The sequence below is a fragment of the Rhinopithecus bieti genome, unplaced genomic scaffold (genome assembly GCF_001698545.2).
Source record: "Rhinopithecus bieti isolate Rb0 unplaced genomic scaffold, ASM169854v2 scaffold_425, whole genome shotgun sequence".
NCBI lineage: Eukaryota > Metazoa > Chordata > Mammalia > Primates > Cercopithecidae > Rhinopithecus > Rhinopithecus bieti.
The window spans coordinates 1,591,076-1,610,649 of NW_016803361.1; the positions used below are offsets into that span (position 1 = coordinate 1,591,076).

General features: G+C 50.8%; 3 protein-coding genes across 5 annotated transcripts in view; all 3 read left to right on the forward strand.

Moving 5' to 3' along the window:
* The window catches only part of ANKRD2 (ankyrin repeat domain 2), a 12,028-nt gene extending 7,128 nt beyond the window's left edge, over nt 1-4,900 (forward strand). Inside the window, 5 exon segments of the mRNA XM_017879785.1 lie at nt 1,578-1,691; nt 2,053-2,151; nt 3,344-3,442; nt 3,632-3,730; nt 4,599-4,900. Coding sequence (XP_017735274.1) covers nt 1,578-1,691; nt 2,053-2,151; nt 3,344-3,442; nt 3,632-3,730; nt 4,599-4,748 — 561 coding nt within the window. The 3' untranslated portion in view covers nt 4,749-4,900.
* A 470-nt stretch (nt 4,901-5,370) lies between these two features.
* Nucleotides 5,371-19,574, forward strand: part of HOGA1 (4-hydroxy-2-oxoglutarate aldolase 1) — a 32,674-nt gene continuing 18,470 nt past the window's right edge. The window contains exon 1 of one of the 3 annotated variants that reach the window (XM_017880197.1): nt 5,371-5,952. In XM_017880197.1, the coding sequence (XP_017735686.1) occupies nt 5,742-5,952 (211 nt within the window). In that variant the 5' untranslated portion in view covers nt 5,371-5,741. The remainder of the gene's footprint in view (nt 5,953-19,574) is intronic. The other 2 variants (XM_017880190.1, XM_017880184.1) reach the window with 2 other exon arrangements.
* Nucleotides 10,454-12,131, forward strand: CUNH10orf62 (chromosome unknown C10orf62 homolog). Its single transcript, XM_017880223.1, has one exon. The coding sequence runs from the start codon at nt 11,104-11,106 to the stop codon at nt 11,764-11,766; it is 663 nt and encodes a 220-aa protein (XP_017735712.1). The 5' UTR covers nt 10,454-11,103; the 3' UTR covers nt 11,767-12,131.

The window sequence follows — 19,574 nt, forward strand, 5'->3', positions numbered from 1 at the left end:
CACTGCAAGCTCCGCCTCCCGGGTTTACGCCATTCTCCTGCCTCAGCCTCCCGAGTAGCTGGGACTACAGGCGCCCGCCACCTCGCCCGGCTCGTTTTTGTATTTTTAGTAGAGACGGGGTTTCACCGTGTTAGCCAGGATGGTCTCGATCTCCTGACCTCGTGATCCGCCCGTCTCGGCCTCCCAAAGTGCTGGGATTACAGGCTTGAGCCACCGCGCCTGGCCCATTTTAATTTTTTTATCATGGTAAAACAACATGAAATGTTCCACTTTAACCATTTTAAGTGTACAATTCAGTGGTATTAATTACATTTACAATGTTGTACAATCATATTTTCTTTTCTTTTCTTTTTTTTTTTTTTGAGATGGAGTCTCACTCTGTCACCCAGGCTGGAGTGCAGTGGCGTGATCTCGGCTTACTGCAACCTCCGCCTCCCAGGTTCAAGTGATTCTCCTGCCTCAGCCTCCCGAGTAGCTGGGATTACAGGAGCCCGCCACCATACCCGGCTAATTTTTGTATTTTTAGTAGAGACAGGGTTTCAACATGTTGGCCAGGCTGGTCTCGAACTCCTGTTCTCAGTTGATTCACCTGCCTCAGCCTCCTGAAGTGCTGGGATTACAGGCATGAGTTATCGTGTCCGGCCCCTCTTGCAGCCATATTTTCTAAATTTTTCATCATCCATCATACTTATTTTTGTTTTCCCTGAAACTGCCTCTTTCACACTTCTGGGGTGCTTTCTTGCTGTCATATCCTGGAATTTGGCACATTAGTGGTTTTCCACCTTTGGTCTGCATTATTGTAGACTTGGACCGCATGTCCTTTCTGTTTTTTAGACTCCAAAGTCTTAATCCTTTCAGTCTGTCCAAGTACCTCCTACTTCTGGGTGCCATGCTAGGTGCCAGAATACAAAATAAAATAAAATAAATAAATAAAACAGGCCGGGGTTGGTTCCTTGGGGAGACTGACGTGTAACCAGATCATTAGAATATGGAAAGATACTCACAGTGGCCTGTAACTGGATCATGAGAATATGGAAAGATATTGTGGCTTGAGCGTTTCAAAAGTCCAAGGCAGAAAGGAGAAGGGGAAAAGTTTATTTTTTCCTGGAATCAGTGATCAGTGTTACCTGTTCATTCTGGCCTTGTGCTAGGCACTTGGGGAGTCCAGCAAGACTTGACTTGCCCTCAAACACACTCTCACAGTTAAGGGTTATCTGGGCCCTAGGGAATCCCTGGCCTAGAGGTTTCAAGGAAATGATGGCATTTGAGCTACATCTTGAAGGAATAGCAGATTTCATCAAGCACTCCCAGGAAGTGAGGGCAAAACAGTCATGCTTGGCAGAGGAAACCGCCTGTGTAGAGGCAGGGCTTGATGTGCTTGGCAGGCAGTGAGAAGGCCGGGTTCCCTGGGGCAGAGGGCTCCCAGGCTGGTCTGGATAGAGCATAAGGGAGCTGGCAGAACACAGAAAACATGGGGGCCAAGCACAGGGGTGAGAATCAAGCTGTCGGAGAGGCCTGGGCCTCAGCTTGGGTGGGAGACGGGCTCAGGCCTGGAGCCAGAGGCCAGGCCCTGACAGCCTCTCTGGGGACAGTTCCGTCGGACAGCACTGCACCGATCCTCCCTGGAAGGCCACGTGGAAATCCTGGAGAAGCTTCTAACTAGTGGAGCCACTGTGGACTTCCAGGATCGGGTGAGTAGGAGGGCAGGTATTCAATGGGAGACAGGAGTGTGTCCAGCACTGACAGACACCCTCTCCCAGACACCTGTGCCAACCTGAAGCATAAACAGGTTGCTCAGGGGCCAGACTCCACCTCAGTGGCTTATGTGACCTTGAGTTAGCCCCTTCTCCTCCCTAAGCATCCTCTGTGAGTCTGGCTTGGACCAGATGGGCCCTGAGTGTTCTTCTGTTCCACTTGGCCCATTGCCCATGCCCAGGCCTGCTCCCTGTACCTTTCTCCTAGATATCCCTCTGCCCTTCTGGCTGGAGTCCATTCCCCCCAGATGCTTTCTTCCCTGCAGCTCTGTAGTTAGACCCCATCATTTCCTTCTAGCTGGACTGCACAGCCATGCATTGGGCCTGCCGCGGGGGCCACTTAGAGGTGGTGAAACTTCTGCAAAGCCGAGGAGCAGACACCAATGTGAGGGATAAGGTGAGGCAACAATGCTCAGATGCAACAGATATTGGGGTGGCTGTGGGGAGGAAGGCAGGGGTCCAAGGGCAGGAAAGCCCAGGGGGCAGGAAGGTAGTGAGCTAGTCTGGTTTCTGGCTGCAGAGCAGGGAAGCTAAAACAGTATCCTACTGGGCCTCCCAGCCCACGAATTGGTCCCTGCCATCCACACAGGCCCTTGAGGAACCACCATCTGAGGATAGGAGCAGGAAGAGCAGACAAGAAGGGAGAACAAGAGACTCACTGTCTTGGGGGCTTTAGGACCACTCAAAAGATGCATGATTTGTTCATGTTCTCCGCCATTATCCTTTATCTACCTATCTATTCATCCATCCATTCCTCCATTTATTTATCCCTTCATTCATTCATTTATTTATGCACCATCCTTCTATTCATTCATTCTTTCATGTAGAACCTTGAACAAGTGACAGCCTCTGAGCTTCTGTTCCTCATCTGTAAAATGTCTTGCAGAGTTCTTGTGTAGATTAGGTGGGAAAACATATGTAAATGAATTATTTGTTCAACATAAGGCAAATGTCTTGTAAGCTTTTGCCATATCCATTACATAGTCATCTCTCAATAAACGACATCTATTATGATTATTAAAAGAAGGGTAGGGCCAGGCGCGGTGGCTCATGCCTGTAATCCCAGCACTTTGGGAGGCCAAGGTGGGCAGATCATGAGGTCAGGAGATTGCGACCATCCTGGCTAACACAGTAAAATCCCATCTCTACTAAAAATACAAAAAAAAAAAACTAACTGGGCATGGTGGTGGGCGCCTGTAGTCCCAGCTACTTGGGAGGCCAAGGCAGGAGAATGGTGTGAAACCAGGAGGCGGAGCTTGCAGTGAGCCAAGATGGCACCACTGCACTCCAGCCTGGGCAACACAGCAAGACTCCATCTAAAAAAAAAAAACAAAGAAGGGTAGAAGAGTGAGCAGCTGGGTGAGAGAAGAATCATAGAAGGCTTCCTAGAGGAAGTGGCATTTAAGTCTTCAGAGTTGGGCCATTGGATAGGATGGTAGGAAATGTACCATTCTCTGCCCCTCCAGGGCTCAGGCCTTGGCACTAGGACTTGGAAGAGGGATTAAGCTGAAGTTAGGACAGCCCCTGCTCCCCAAGGGTACCATAGTTCTGACCCTGTCAACCAGCAGTTCCTGATTCTTCCCACCCAGCTGCTGAGCACCCCGCTGCACGTGGCAGTTCGGACAGGGCACGTGGAGATTGTGGAGCACTTTCTATCCCTGGGCCTGGACATCAATGCCAGAGACAGAGTGAGTGCTAGCCTGTCCGCTGCTCACCCCGCCATGGGTGCATGGGCAGCCTGCAGGCCCCTACAGGTGGTGTCCTTCCTCCTGGGGCCTTCAGGACTTGGCCCTGAGCAGGGTCTCTAGCCCACCTCCCACCACCCTTGCCCCTCCCACTGCCCACAAGGGCCATGCTGAGTGCCACTCTGACTCTAGGAAGGGGATACTGCCCTGCATGACGCCGTGAGGCTCAACCGCTACAAAATCATCAAACTGCTGCTCCTGCATGGGGCTGACATGATGACCAAGAACCTGGTAAGCTCATTCCCCCTGATTCAGTCACTGGCGTGAGCACTCACACAGTGCAGGGGCCGTCCAGGCCCCTGGGGCAGCCCGTGCCTCGGCACATGTGTCACTGGCTCTAGCCAGCTCCATAGTACCTCAAGTTGTCCTCTTCCAGAGCACCATGCCAACTGCCCGCCCCATTCTCTATGTGTCTCTATGTGTGCCAGAGTGCAAGTGCAGAGAGACAGCAGGAGGGGCAGCAAGAGGACTTCCCAAAGACCCCCAGTTGGGCCAGAGGGGTCCTCACGTACAGGCCCAAGGAGGCCAGAATCATGAAGGGCCAGAGCTGGAAGGGACCGAGCACTTGGCTGGCATGACAGTTCCTAGCACTCCATGTCAGTTCCTGTGGTCTTTGAGTTTTCTTAGGATCTAGGCAGGAAGTCCTTGGAAGAGGAAGGTGCCCAGGGAACACCTCGGACTAGGGAACACTTAGTCCAAGTTCTTCTTTGGGGCCCAGAGCATTCACAAAAGGAGGGCATGGGAGAGTCCCTCGGGCTCACGAAAGGCTAAGGGGATAATGAGAAAAGCAGGAAAATCTGGAGAAGGTATAAATGAGGGTTTTTCACCCTCAGCATGATTGACATTTCAGGCTGGGTGATTGTTGTAGGGGACTGTCCTATGTGTTGTAGGATGTTTAAGCAGCATTCTTGGCCTCTGTCCACTAGATGCCAGTAGTACCCTGTCCCCTAGTGTGACAACCAAAAGTATCTTCACACGTAGCCAGTTGCCCCCATTTGAGAAGCACGGGTGGTGTCGATGAGGGTACCTTCTGTGAAAGCCTTCAGGAGAGTGAACAGATTTTCTCTTGCCCCCGCCCCACCCCACCCCGCCACCCCAGGCAGGAAAGACCCCCACGGATCTGGTGCAGCTGTGGCAGACTGATACCCGGCACGCCCTGGAGCATCCTGAGCCGGGGGCTGAGCATAACGGACTGGAGGGGCCTGATGAGAGTGGGCGGGAGACCCCTCAGCCCGTGCCAGCCCAGTGAATTTGTGCCCCAGCACAGCCAGCTACCCAGCCCCTCTCTGTGTGCAGCCAGAGGGTCCTAAGAATGACTCTCAGAGCTGAGGGCCCAGCCTTTTTTCGGCGTGATACAGGAGCACCCACAAACTACCACAATAAAAAAGCTGTTTTTGCTAATTGTGATGTTCATTTTCATTTGTGTCTGAAATCTCTGGGAATGAAGGAAGACTGGGGGCAAATGTTGGCTTGGGGAGGAGGAAAACTGGGAGCTAGTTGGCCCTCTGAGCCAGCCCCGCAGCTGCTTTACTGTGGTCTCTTTTCCTTTCTTCCCTGCCCTTTTCCTGCCCCTTCCCACGTCCCAGCTTCCCACGATGCAACTTTTCCTGCCCCTTCCCACGTCTCTAGGGCCAGGCTTGGCCCTTGCATGGATTGACGGTAATACACTCATCCTGGGCCCCGTTCCTGGTGACTGCTGTCCTGTGGGGCTGTCTGTGGCTAGCACAGGCTTGTCACGTGGCTGCCTTGGCAGGAGGAGCCTGGCAAGGGAGCAGGGCAGGGGAGGGACAGCCCGCCACAGGCAGCTTCTTGCCCAGCCTTGCCATGCCTCCCACAGGGCAGGGCCTGCTCAGCCAATCAGCTCCACCAACCTCACAACTGCCCGTGGAAACCTGGCTAGGCTTCTGGCTTTGGGGCTGGGAATTGTGGGAGGAGGGCCCAGATCCCGCTGGAGATACCCTTTAGTATTGGGATCCCAGAAACCAGTCCTACATCTGGCCAGAGGGACACTGGATTGTGGCATTTCTCCAGCTGCTACCCAGAAGGAAGAGGGCCCCCTGGGGCCTATAGGCCTTGCTCCTGACCCTGGGGACACCCAGCTCAGGCCTGCCCCAGTGGCCACAAGTCAGGGAGGCCACAAATTTTTAACTAGACACATTGATCATTAATGGGGGTTAGAAAGAGTTCAAACTAAGTCTCACTCCGGGACATAGACCAATTGTGCCTCAGGCCTCCTGCAGAGATGCTGGGTCCCCAAGTCTGGTCCTCTGTGAGGCAGGGGCTAAGCAGGAGCCTGTCCAGGAATGTGAGGGGCTGGGCCTCAGGGGAGGGGAAGAAGGTGGACATTGCGGGCATCTACCCCCCTGTGACCACCCCCTTCACTGCCACTGCAGAGGTGGACTATGGGAAACTGGAGGAGAATCTGCACAAACTGGGCACCTTCCCCTTCCGAGGTAAGCGGGGCTGTCCTATGTGGGAGTTGGGGAGATGTGAGTGACCCTATTCTCTTTAACCAGAGACCAAGGGAGGGTACACAGGCTCTGTCAAGCTGTCCAGGGATAGTCTGGTACTCAGTGGGTCATTTTATTATTGGAGAGGAACAGGGGAGACTGGTCTGGAGTCAGGAGACAGGCAGGAAGCTCCTTGCTGGCCTGTAAACTTAAGCTAAACCTCACCTGCTTCAGTTTACCCAGCTGTAAACTGTTAACGTGTCTTTGTAGCTCCCAGAGTGATTCTGGGGTTGGACTGGAAAATGGGTGTGAAAGTACTTGTCAACCTTGTTACTCAGTGCAGATGTGAGGGCATGTGGCTGGGGTCACGTGGCAGTCCAGCCACAGTCCCAGTTCCCTCCAAAGTTTGTTTGTACATTCTCTTCTGGACAAAGCCTCCTTGCCAGAATTAGTTCTCCCTGTTGTGGCTCCTGTGATCCCGTCTCTCTTTACACATGGGTCTCCCCCACTCTGAGGTTAGGGACCAGATGATATTTGCAACACTCAACATGTAACAGAGTCCCAGGCGCAATAAATGAATGTAGAAGAAAATGGCAAATCCTGCTTGCCCTGCTCCGCCCATCCCCATTCCTTACCGCACAATCCTCTGAGGTAGTGCTCTCTATAGGACCATCCCACAGATGGGAGTCCGGGCCTCAGAGTAACATGGTCACTGCCCAAGGTCGTTCGGCTAACACATAGCTGAGCTGAGATTTGCACCTCGTCTGACTGCATGGCCCATGCTCCGTTTTACTCCCTCACTGACTTGCATTATAAACCCTTTGGAGCTGCTAGGCCACACTATTTCAACAGAGTGTCTGGTCAGCTTTGGGAATGGTGTGGCTCCTATTGAGGCAGTATCATGTAGACCGTGGACTCTGGTTTCAAATCACAGCTCTGGGTGAGCGCCTGTAATCCCAACACTTTGGGAGGCAGAGGTGGGCGGATCACGAGGTCAGGAGTTTGAGACCAGCCTAGCCAACATAGTGAAACCTCGTCTCTACTAAAAATACAAAAATTAACTGGGCATGGTGGTGGGCGCCTGTAATCCCAGCTACTTGGGAGGCTGAGGCAGGAGAATCACTTGAACCCGGGAGGCAGAGGTTGCGGTGAGCCAAGATCACACCATTGCACTCCAGCCTGGGTGACAGAGCAAGACTTCATCTAAAAAAAAAAAAAAAAAAATCACAGCTCTGGCACTGACTTAGTGTGGGATGATTGCTATCCCTATCGGACACATGGGAGTGATAATGCTCATATTATGGGATGGTTGAACAAAAAAATCTGAGAGAATGCAACTGAAAGCATGCTATAAATTGTAGAGTAATATGCATTGGAAGGTACTGATTCCAACAGTAATAATGATTAAAGTGACAGTGTGATTGGCATTGCGGCAAAGTTGCTTTGTGACTATGACCCTTGGCCTGGTGGACACGTTGATCATTCATAGCTCAGTACTGAGGGAATGTGCCCCTTCCTTGGGGACAACGAATGCCCTGTGGAGGCCCACGTTGAGCAGGGACACAACTCTAAGTTTCTGCTGGTGCTTGGCTCGTGGGGCCTGGAGGTTTGGTGAGGTCCTGGTTCTCCTGAAGTGAGAAGCATTTTGAGCCTCTAAGTAGAAGACCTTACTTCAGCTTCAAGGTTCAAGGACGCTCTAGTTCAGGGTGGGGAGGGTGGACTTTGCATCTGGTGCTTGCCTGCCACCCAGAGAATCCACAGAGACCCCCAGACTCTTCTCTGGACCCTCCCTTCCGTGCTACCCACCCACTCCTGCAGAGGGCATGGGGTGCCCAGGAGCACAGGCTTCTGGGGATTTGGCAGGCCGTGGGCCGCACATACCCACTTGTCTGTCTCCCTCGCAAGCTATGCTGGCTCCAGCTTCCATCTGATCACTCACCCACACACCAGAGAGCCAGCGGGGTGTGGTAGGAAGAGCCCAGCATCTGGAGTCAGAGGACCTGGGCAAGAATCCTGCCACTTCTGCCAGTTAACAGAGACCTTGGGGAAACCACTTAACCTTTCTTTTTTTTTTTTTTCTTTTTTTTTTTGAGGCGGAGTCTCGCTCTGTCGCCCGGACTGGAGTGCAGTGGCCAGATCTCAGCTCACTGCAAGCTCCGCCTCCCGGGTTTACGCCATTCTCCTGCCTCAGCCTCCCGAGTAGCTGGGACTACAGGCGCCCGCCACCTCGCCCGGCTAGTCACTTAACCTTTCAAATCCAGTTTCCTCATTTTAGAATAGGAACTGAGCCTTCAGGCTCTGAGCCACAGGGTCAGTATAATCCTTCCCAGGCACTGTCACAGAGAACACTGTCAGAGATAGAGGGTCCCTTCCCTGCTTCTGGGGCATAGCCAAAATGCCCAGGAAGGAAGACGCAAACAACTTTCGCTCTGACATCTGTATTTCTCTTGCCCTGTCCTGGCCCCTGAGGTAGACTTTGCAGCCCAACACTCAGGCCGAGGAGGGAATATGTCACATTGTAAGGGCCTCCTGCAGCCATTAAAGGTCCTCTAAAGAGGAGACGGGGTCCAGGCTCAGTGGCTTACTCCTGTAAGCCCAGCACTTTGGGAGGCCAAGGCAGGAGGATCTCCTGAGACCAGGAGTTGGAGACCAGCCTGGCCAATATAGTGAGACCCTGTCTCTATTAAAATAAATAAATAGGAGGTGGGAAGCTGCCCTGGATGAATCAGTGAAGAGTTAGAGATTCTTCTGGAAAGCACTCCCTGAAACTCTGTAGCTCTCTTTTTTTTTTTTTTTTTTTTTTTTTTTGAGACAGAGTCTCGCTCTGTTGCTCAGGCTGGAGTGCAGTGGCGCAATTCGGCTCACCACAACTTCCACCTCCCAGGTTCAAGCAATTCTCCTGCCTCAGCTTCCTGAGTAGCTGGGATTACAGGTGCCTGCCACCACGCCTGGTTAATTTTTGTATTTTTAGTAGAGATGGGGTTTCACCAGGTTGGCCAGCCTGGTCTCGAACTCCTGACCTCACGATCTGCCAGCCTCAGCCTCCCAGAGTGCTGGGATTACAGGTGTGAGCCATCGTGCTGGGCCTCTTATTTATTTATTTGTTTATTTTTAAGATGGAGTCTCAGTCTGTCACCCAGGCTGGAATGCAGTGGCACAATCTCGGCTCACTGCAACCTCTGCCTCCTGGCACTAAAGCAATCTGCCCACCTCAACCTCCCAAGTAGCTGGGACCAAAGGTGCACACCACCATGCCCAGCTAATTTTTTGTATTTTTAGTAGAGATGGGATTTTGCCATGTTGCCCAGGTTGGTCTCAAATTCCTGAACTCAACTGATCTGCCTGCCTCTGCCTCCCTAAGTGCTGGGATTACAGGCGTGAGCCACCATGCCTGGCCCTGTGTAGCTCTTTTTAAAAAAATCTTTTCAGCATCGCTAATTCGTACTGATTATTTGAATAAAGAGTATTCTTTTTCTTCTTCTTCTTTTTTTGTGACGGAGTCTTGCTCTGTCTCCCAGGCTGCAGTGCAGTGGCGTGATCTCGGCTCACTGCAAGCTCTGCCTTCCAGGTTCACATCATTTTCCTGCCTCAGCCTCCTGAGTAGCTGGGATTACAGGCTCCTGCCACCACACCCGGCTAATATTTTTTTTTTTGCATTTTTAGTAGAGATGGGGTTTCACCATGTTAGCCAGGATGGTCTCGATCTCCTGACCTTGTGATCATCTGCTTCAGCCTCCCAAAGTGCTGGGATTACAGGCATGACCCACTGCACCGGCCAAGAGTATTCTTTTTAAATAAAAGTTATGACCGTAGTCTAGAGGAGGGGGTCATTACAGAAGGGCTCTATGGCCCTGAACTCACACCCATAAACACCCTCAAAGATGGACTTTGAATTGTTATTTCCAAATGAGGTTAGTGGCCAACCACAGGACTAGTGCAGCAGGACCGGGAAGATAAGGTTCTTCATAAAATGCTTGCGTCCTATTTCTTCCATATGTAGAGTGCACCATGCTTTCTTGCAATGATATAATATTTTGTATATATTAAAACCATTACTCTGTTAAAGAAAATATTTTGCTTAAAGCATCACAATTTTTACAACCCCATTTTGGCATTTCTTATTTTTTTTTAATGGGCTAGATGCTTTCGAGGGAAAAAAAAATACAGTGGCCCAGGCCTGTCTATACCCTGAGAGGCCTTGGAGACTAATTAGGCTTTTCGTTGTCTGCACCTATGGAAAGCCTTGCCAGCAAGCTCAGCTGCTCACAACCCGAACCATGCCTATTCATGGGGGGACAAATTCCAGGTTTGTAGGTGCATCACTAAGGCAAGAGGTAGCAGCCACCGTCCGGAATCTAGACCCAATGAAGTCCCCTGTCCTGTCCACTCTGCCTTCTCAGCCCACTGCTTGCCTCCCCGCCCTCAGCCCATTGTGACCTCATGTTAGTTATTCCAGAATGAGCTTCTTCCTGGGTTCTTTTCCCTCTGAACTCTGCCCTGTAGTGGGGTGAGGGGCTCAAATGAGGATGGACTATGCCAGGCTGGCAGCAGACATGGGCCCTGGATGGAGGGTTCTCTGGTCTCAGATGGCTAGGAATGGATGCCAGCCCCGTCAAGGGGGTCCTTCTGCCATGGCCAGCCTGACCCAGCATCCTTTGCCCCCGGGGACCACCAGATCAGGAGAAAGAGAAACCAAAGACTGGAAGATACAAAGGCCTAAGTTGTAGAATGGGTTCCAAGCAGAAGGCAGGACTCAGAATCAGAGAAGCGGCCCTTTCACTGAGCTTGGGGACAGCTGTCAGGAGGAGACAGGACCCAGGCCTCAGGCAATGCATGCCAGGCTAGACATGAGGGATGCTGCAGCCTTTCCCCACCCCACTCTCCCCACCCCACCCCCAACTGCCTTCCTCACAATGGGGTTCATTGTTGAGGTGGTAGGGGGCACCTAGGGAGGGTGCAGCAGGGGGCCTGCCCGCCAGACATCCTTGGGGAGCCTGCCCTTTCAAGCATGAACCATACCACCAGAGATCGCCCAGCGTGCTCTTAGCTCTGCCTGCCTGGTGTAGGGTCCTGGAGACCTTCTTGGAGCTCATCCAGCAGCCATCATGCAAGGTGGTGCTGGGGACTGCCCTCTTGCTAGGAGGTGGAGGTCTCATGCTGTGGGTTCAGAAAAAGAGGAGAAGAAAGGTAACCTCTGAGTGTCCACCAGACAAGGACAAGTCACCAGAATCCCATAAAGCAAAGAATGAAAGCTGGATTAAATCTCACTTTAGCCGCCTTTCCGAAGAGAAGCTGGCCCGCAACAACAACACCAGCACCAGTGGCAATGCTACCCAGACTGAGAGTGGGAGTGGAGAGGCCAGCACCACAATTCACATGGAGACCTTCACCACGAGGCACGGAGAAGTGGGCTCCGCTCTGCACCGGGATTCCTTCACCAGCAGGCAGAAGACATCTGGGCCGTCAGTGATCCAAGAGATCCACCAGGAGTCTGGAAAAGCCCCATCCACCGATGAGGCCATGTGGGCCGCTGTGGCTGCCTGCACCAAGGAGATTGACACCCAGGGGCGGCACCTGGCTCACTCCATGTTGCAGCGGGCCACAGCTTACCAGCACTCAGGTCACCTGGAGTCCAAGGACATCAACCAGGAGGAGCTGAGGGCCCTCGAGGAAGTAGAGATGAAGCTGCAAAAGAATTTCCTCACCCAGCGGGAAAACACCATAGCTGGTGCCAACCACACACACACTTTCTATGGCCACAGTCACCACGGCCACCCGAGCCACCAGAGCCACAGCCTGCCCAACCGCAGACACTAGATCTATGACTGCTTGGAAGCCATCTAACCACGGATGGAGATGCCCCTGCCCCCAGCAAGGCTGGCTCACACACATGTCTGTTTTCTCTCCTATGGGGCCATCTATGCAGCCCAGGGTGAGATGCTGTGCCCAAATCCCTACTTTCTTAGGCTCCCCACAGGGATCATGGGCCCTTTCAACTCCATGAGTGTGGTCTGCCGCAGAAGATGGCCCCTGTTGGAGGGAGAGCTGGGAGGACACAGCGCAGGTGAGACAGACCCTGAGGCCCCTGAAGACCCACCAAGGGAAGACAGATGGGAGCAGGCAAGAGCCCCACACTGATGTCCTTGCCTGGAACGGAGCCAATAAAGCTTTGTGTGCCTTCACTCTGACTCCAGGGGTTCTGTGGGCAGCCTGAGGTCTGGCAGGGATGGAGGGAGGTGGCTCCCTCTCCAGCAGTCCTCTGCGTGTGGGCCCCGGCCTGGGACCTTATCACTGGGCCTGATTTAAGGCTGTATGAAACAGCTACCCTGGTCTCAGGTTCTGGAAAAGGGGCACCTCCAGACGCCTCAACACCACCAACCTGATGTTGCCAGGGAACGGGGGAGCAGCCAGGTATTGGGCTTGGAAGAGAAACAGGCTTTCAGAGGAGGCTAACTAAGCCAGATGGGAATGAGGGCCCCTGTCCTCTTGGTGCTATCTTTGTTCTCAAGTCATGTGGCATCCTACAAGGCAGTTCTCTCCCCGGCCCCACCTGCCTTCTGGGGCCCTTTGGGATCCATGTTAGTACCTCCCCACCACCTAGGTCTACAGCTACTGAGTGGGCACAACACTGTCTTCTTGTTTGTTTGTTTTTAATTTAATTTAAAGTTCCAGGATACATGGGCAGGACGTTCAGGTTTGTTACATAGGTAAACGTGTGCCATGGTGGTTTGCTGCACCTATCAACATGTCACCTAAGGTATTAAGCCCTGCGTGCATTAGCTATTTATCCTGATCATCTTGGTTTTCTTTTCTTTTTTCTTTTCCCTTTTTTTCTTGTTATATATATATATTTATTTTGAGACAGAGTTTCACTCCTGCAGCCTAGGCTAGAATACAGTGGCGTGATCATGGCTCACTGCAACCTTTGCCTCCCGGGTTCAAACGATCCTCCCACCTCAGCTTCCCAACTAGCTGGGACTGCAGGTGTGTGGAGTCACAGCTGGCTAATTTTTTTTTCTTTTTTCTTTTCTTTTCTTTCCTTTCCTTTCCTTTTTTTTTTTTTTTTTTGGTGTATGTGTGTGTGTGTGTGTGTGTGTGTGTGAGAGAGAGAGAGAGAGAGAGAGTCTCGTTTCGTTGCCCAGGCTGGAGTGCAGTGGCACAATCTCGGCTCACTGCAATCTCTGCCTCCCGGGTTCATGCGGTTCTCATGCCTCAGCCTCCAGAGTAGCTGGGGCCAAAGGCACACACCACTATGCCTGGCTAATTTTTTTTTGTTTGTTTTTTTGTATTTTTAGTAGAGATGGGATTTCACCATGTTGCCCAGGCTGGAGTACAGTGGTGATATCAGTTCACTGCAGCCTCAGACTCAAACTGGCAAAATTCAAATGAAGTCCTTAGTTAATGACATTGTACCAATGTTAATTCTTTGGTTCTGGTCATCATATTATAGTTAGGTAAGACATTATCATTGGTGGAGGGTGGGTGAAGGATGTATAGAAAATCCCTGTACTTTTTTTTTTTTTTTGAGACAGAGTCTCGCTCTGTCACCCAGGCTGGAGTGCAGTGGCGCGATCTCAGCTCACTGAGGAATTGTAATTCTTTCAGAGGGAGGTTATGAATTACATCGTGCAAAAAAGTTTGGCCACAGACCAGGGCAGGAAAAAAAAAAAGAACTTGTTTTCTTTCACACAACAAATTCCTATGCTAGGTGCCACATCGGAGGCCAGAATGCACCCAGGCAAAGTAAGGTGAGCACTGGGCAAGGAAAACAGAATGCTGGGGAGCAGACTTGAGCTTTTTGGCCCTCACGGAATTTGGGAGGTGTTCCAGGCAGAAGGGAACAGCACAAGCAAGTGTGCAGAGGGAGGGAAGTGCAGTGTGTCTGGGGAACCATGGCAGTCAGCTTGTGTTTTTTGTTTTTTGTTTTGAGATGGAGTCTCGCTGTGTCACCCAGGCTGGAGTGCAGTGGGGCCATCTTGGCTCACTGCAAGCTCCGTCTCCCGGGTTCATGATTCTCCTGCCTCAGCCTCCTGAGTAGCTGGGACTACAGGCGCCCGCCACCACACCCGGCTAATTTTTTTGTATTTTTAGTAGAGTCGGGGTTTTACCGTGTTAGCCAGGATGGTCTCGATCTCCTGACCTCGTGGTCCTCCCGCCTCAGCCTCCCAAAGTGCTGGGGTTACAGGCGTGAGCCACCGCGCCCAGCCTGTTTTGTTTTGTTTTGTTTTGTTTTCTGAGACCGAGTTTCACTCTTGTCACCCAGGCTTGAGTGCAGTGGCACAATCTCGGTTCACTGCAACCTCCGCCTCCCGGGTTCAAGTGATTCTCCTACCTCAGTGCACCACCACGCCCAGCTAATTTTTGTATTTTTAGTAGAGATAGGGTTTCATCACATTGGCCAGGCTGGTCTCGAACTCCTGACCTCAAGTGATCAGCCTGCCTTGGCCTCCCAAAGTGCTTGAATTACAGGCATGAGCCACCATCCCTGGACTTTTTTTTCTTTTTTTTTTTGAGACAGAGTCTTACTCTGTCACCCAGGCTACCATGCAGTGGCGCAATCTGGGCTCACTGCAACCTCCACCTCCCAGGCTTAAGCGATTCTCCTGCTTCTGACACCCAAGTAGCTGGGATTACAGGTGCGTGCCTCCACGCTCAGCTAATTTTTTATTTATTTTTATTTATTTTTTAAATTATTTTTTGAGACAGTCTCGCACTGTCGCCCAGGCTAGAGTGCAGTAGTGCAATCTCGGCTCACTGCAACCTCTGCCTCCTGGGTTCAAGCGATTCTCCTGCCTCAGCCTTCCAAGTAGCTGGGATTACAGACGCCTGACACCATGCCCAGCTAATTTTTGTATTTTTAGTAGAGACGGAGTTTCACCATGTTGGCCAGGCTGATCTCAAACTCCTGACCTTGTGATTCGCCCGCCTTGGCCTCCCAAAGTGCTGGGATCGCAAGCGTGAGCCACCGTGCCTGGCCTAATTTTTAAGTTTTTTAGTAGAGACAGGGTTTCACCATGTTGGCCAGGCTGGTCTCGAACTCCTGGCCTCAAACAGTCTGCCTGTCTTGGCATCTCAAAGTGCTGGGATTACAAGTGTAAGCCACTGTGCCGGGCCCAATTTCTCATTTTATAGGAGAGGTGAGATTGAGAAATTGTGTCTAATCCCATAGGTGGGGAGGGGTGGGGATTGAAGAGTTCTGGGGACCTTTGTAGATGGGTGCTGTCCATGGGGAAATATTATACAAGAAACAGGTAACGGAAATGCAGAGCAGGGAGGCCCAGTGGAGAGATCCCAGGAAGACTTCTCAGACGAGGTGGCAATGATGATGGACCAAGAAGGCGTAATAATGTCTGGGGACACTCCTTATGTGATTCTTTTTAGTCACAGTAAGCCACCATGTTGCTTATGTGTCCCCAGCCCCAAATGCCCACTCCCCTCCCTGCCATCCAGCTCCCAGAGCAGCAAGTGTAAATGTGGGAGCAGGGGAGAGTATCTTCCTTTGTCTTACAGCTGGAGGGGGCCTTGTACACCCACTCCTAATATCACAGTGGGTGTACAATGAGAGGTCATTGAGAGCAGCCTCCCCTTCAACACCCGCCACCCTCCTGATTTAAGGTTTGAGCACTTTCTCCTGATTCCCTAAGAATGACAGCTAACACTTATTGAGCACCAGGTTCTATTCGAAGTACTTTACAAATAGTATCTCATTTAAACTTCAAAACAACTCTAAGAGGCTGGGCGTGATGGCTCATGTCTGTAATCCCCAGCACTTTGGGAGGCCAAGGCAGGCAGATCACCGGAGGCCCGGAGTTCGAGACCAGCCTGGCCAACATGGTGAAACCCTGTCTCTACTAAAAATACAAAAATTAGCCGGCATTGTGGCAAGTGCCTGTAATCCCAGCTACTCGGGAGGCTGAGGCAGGAGAATTGTTTGAGCCTGGGAGACAGAGGCTGCAGTGAGCCGAGGTCGCACCACTACACTCCAGCCTGGGCAACAGAGTGAGACTCTGTCTCAAAACAAAGCGAAACTCTGAGAAAGGCACTAATATCATCACCATTTTTCAACTGAGTTAGCCTGGGCTTCTCTGACTTCAGGGCCTGTGCATCTGACCCCTCTCCTGTGAGCCCTCTGCTTTTCTGCTTTTTCCACAGTCCCTGGTTCATCGGAGATCCTGGCCTTTTCCTCTCCTCTGGCCCCCTCTCTACACTACAGGGACACATCAGGCTCACACCTGGACATCTAACCAGGGTGAAGGAGAGGCTCTTTGGGGTACCCACTCACAGATTTCTGGGACATTTTCTTATCTAAGCCTTTAAAACAGTCCTATAAGGTAGGATTGAAATCATTTCCCTGTCATCCCATAGAAAAGGAAACAGAGGCCGGGCGCGGTGGCTCAAGCCTGTAATCCCAGCACTTTGGGAGGCCGAGACGGGCGGATCACAAGGTCAGGAGATCGAGACCATCCTGGCTAACACGGTGAAACCCCGTCTCTACTAAAAAATACAAAAAACTAGCTGGGCGAGGTGGCAGGCGCCTGTAGTCCCAGCTACTCGGGAGGCTGAGGCAGGAGAATGGCGTAAACCCGGGAGGCGGAGCTTGCAGTGAGCTGAGATCCGGCCACTGCACTCCAGCCTGGGCGACAGAGCGAGACTCCGTCTCAAAAAAAAAAAAAAAAAAAAAAAAGAAAAGGAAACAGAGACTCAAGGATGTGATGTGACTTGTTAAATAGCCAGAGGTAACTCCTGAGTCCAGTTCAGCCCTGTCTGCGCCACACTCCCTCTTCTCCAGCCAGGCACTTCTTCCTTCTTGGGAGTCAGGCATGAGCCAGTTGCCCCCTTCAATGAGATAGAAGACAGGGCTATGTCATAGAAGCTTTGAGCACAAGGTCTGCTTCTGACTCCCAGAGTGCAAGCCCCAGCTGTCCTGCTGTTTAGACCAGCTCCACCAGTGGGGCCCAGAGTGTTCCTGGAACTGACCAGCAGGATGAGAGGTGAAGGAAGGGGATGATAGTGGCTGAATCAGTGGCCGCAGCAAGAACATGCCTCATCCCAGGACGGCAGGCAGGGGTGGGGAGGAAGACGACTTTGGTATTGGAACAGAGAGAGTGGCAAGAGCTTGATCTCTGACTCTTTAGTCAGAGGGTGCTGGTCTAATTGTAGCTAGATTGGAGTCCTCCTCCAGTGCTGGCACCTTTTACAGAGAGCACTGCAGCTCCATGTAGCAAGACACAAGGAGGCCCTAACTTGGGCTACTAGCCTGAACACAGATAAATCAATCCCCCAGAAGCAATCCCACAGAAGTGAGAAGCTGTGTGCCTCCAGATGTTTCCTGCAATGTTACCAATGCAAAATAACTACCAAAAAAAAAAAAAAAAAAACAGGCAAGGTGGCTAAATATCCAGTGAGAGATATCCTGATATCCTGGCAACTCACTCTGGAATCTGATGGTGTACTGAACAGCATGGAAAAAGGTTGGTGGAACGAAGTGGAGTCTACATCACACAGTGTCCCCTGAAGGATGACTCACAGGAACAATTTCTCTTGGTCCCAGTGCCAGGAAACTCTGTGTTTCTCTGGGGCAGTTGCTTTGCTTTTATCTTTTGGGTTCTACATATCTGTTAACTGATCGTGTTTCCCTTGTAGCTCTGGCTGTCGGGAAACTCCACATCAAATTTCTGGCTCATTTCTCAGAACTATATGGCAAGAACTTTGTATACCAATACTGCTTGTGGCCTTATTTTCATTTCCTTCTCCCAAATAGCCTCCAATTTTTTTTTTTTTTTGGAGACAGGGTCATGCTCTGTCACCCAGGCTGGAGTGCAATGGCGCAATCATAGTTCACTGCAGCTTCAAATGCACCTGGTTTATTTATTTATTTATTTTTTGTAAAGTCAGGGTCTCACTTTGTTACCCAGGCTGGTCTCGAACTCCTGGCCTCAAGTGATTCTCCCACCTTGGCCTCCTGAAGTGCTGGGATTACAGGCCCAAATATCCTTCTATTAATTAAGAATCCTGTTGTATTGTACTCTATTTGTAAACTACTTCTATTTTTTTTTCTTTAATGGAATGGGATGGAGAGGAGAAAGAAGAAGAAAGAGACAGTTAAGCGGGCTGGGCACCGTGGCTCACTTGTAACTGGTACCGGTTACTGGTTAGACGTATCCCAAGTAAATGATTGATAAAAACAGGAAAACACAAAATAAAGCAAGGAGATTCACTTTTCACCCAGAAAGTTGGCAAAAATTAGTTCTGACAATACCAAGATTTGGCATGTACGACATTCTATGCTGCTACAGTGATTGATTAGCAATGTGGCACACAGTCAGGCGTTGGGGCTCACATCTGTAATCCTAGCACTTTGGGAGGCCAAGGTGGGTGGATCACCTGGGCCCAGGAATTCGAGCCAGCCTGGGCAAAATGGTGAAGCTCCATCTCTACAAAAAAAACTACACAAATTAGTTGGACGTGGTAGCTCATGTCTGTAATCCTAGCTACTTGAGAGGCTAAGACAGGAGGATCACTTGAACCTGGGGGGTCAAGGCTACAGTGAGCCTTGACTGTGCCACTGTACTCCAACCTGGGTGACAGAGTGAGACCCTGCCTCAAAGAAAAAGTAAATACATAAAAAATGTGTCACAGATGAAGGTGCACATAGATATGACTCAGCAATTACACACCAAAGTATCTGAACTCTAGAGGAACTCTTTTTTTTTTTTTTTTTGAGATGGAGTCTTGCTCTGTTGCCCAGGCTGGAGTGCAGTGGCACAATCTCGGCTCACTGCAAGCTCCGCCTCCCAGGTTCATGCCATTCTTCTGCCTCAGCCACCCAAGTAGCTGTGACTACAGGCGCCCACCAGCACGCCTGGCTAATTTTTTGTATTTTTTTAGTAGAGACGGGGTTTCACTATGTTAGCCAGCATGGTCTCGATCTCCTGACCTCGTGATCCGCCCGCCTTGGCCTCCAAAGTGCTGGGATTACAGGCGTGAGCCACCACGCCCAGCCTACAGGAGCTCTTAGACATATGCACAGAAGACTACAGAAAATGTTTGTTTCAGCATTGTTTGTAATAGCCAAAAGAAGAAAACATTCTTTTTTTCTTTTTTCTTTTTTGGTAGAGACAGGTATGCGCTTTTTTGGTAGAGACAGGGAGCCATGCTGCCCTGGCTGGTTTTGAACTCCTCGGCTCAAGTGATCCACCCACCTTGGCCTCTTAAAGTGCTGAAATTACACGTGTGAGCCACCAGGCCCAGCCAAAAAGAAGGAAACATTCTAAGTGCTCTCAACAAGAGAAAGAAAAATAAATTGTGTTCTAACCATACAACAGAATACCATACAGCAGGTAAAATGAATGAATCAGGGCTATGTGTGCTGCTGTGGACAAAGCTCAAAACATAGTATTAAATAAACAGAAAACTGCAGAGGGCTATTTAAGCTTAATTCCATTTCTATAAGGCTTAAAATTGTAATAACCATATTACATAAGGATTACTTGAGCTCAGAAGTTTGAAGCTGCAACAAGCTATAATTGAGCCACTGCATCCCAGCCTGGGCAACAGAGCGAGACCCTGTGTCTAAAACAGAAAAACGATGTGAACCGTCATTGCAGCTGTGTGGGAACCTTCTG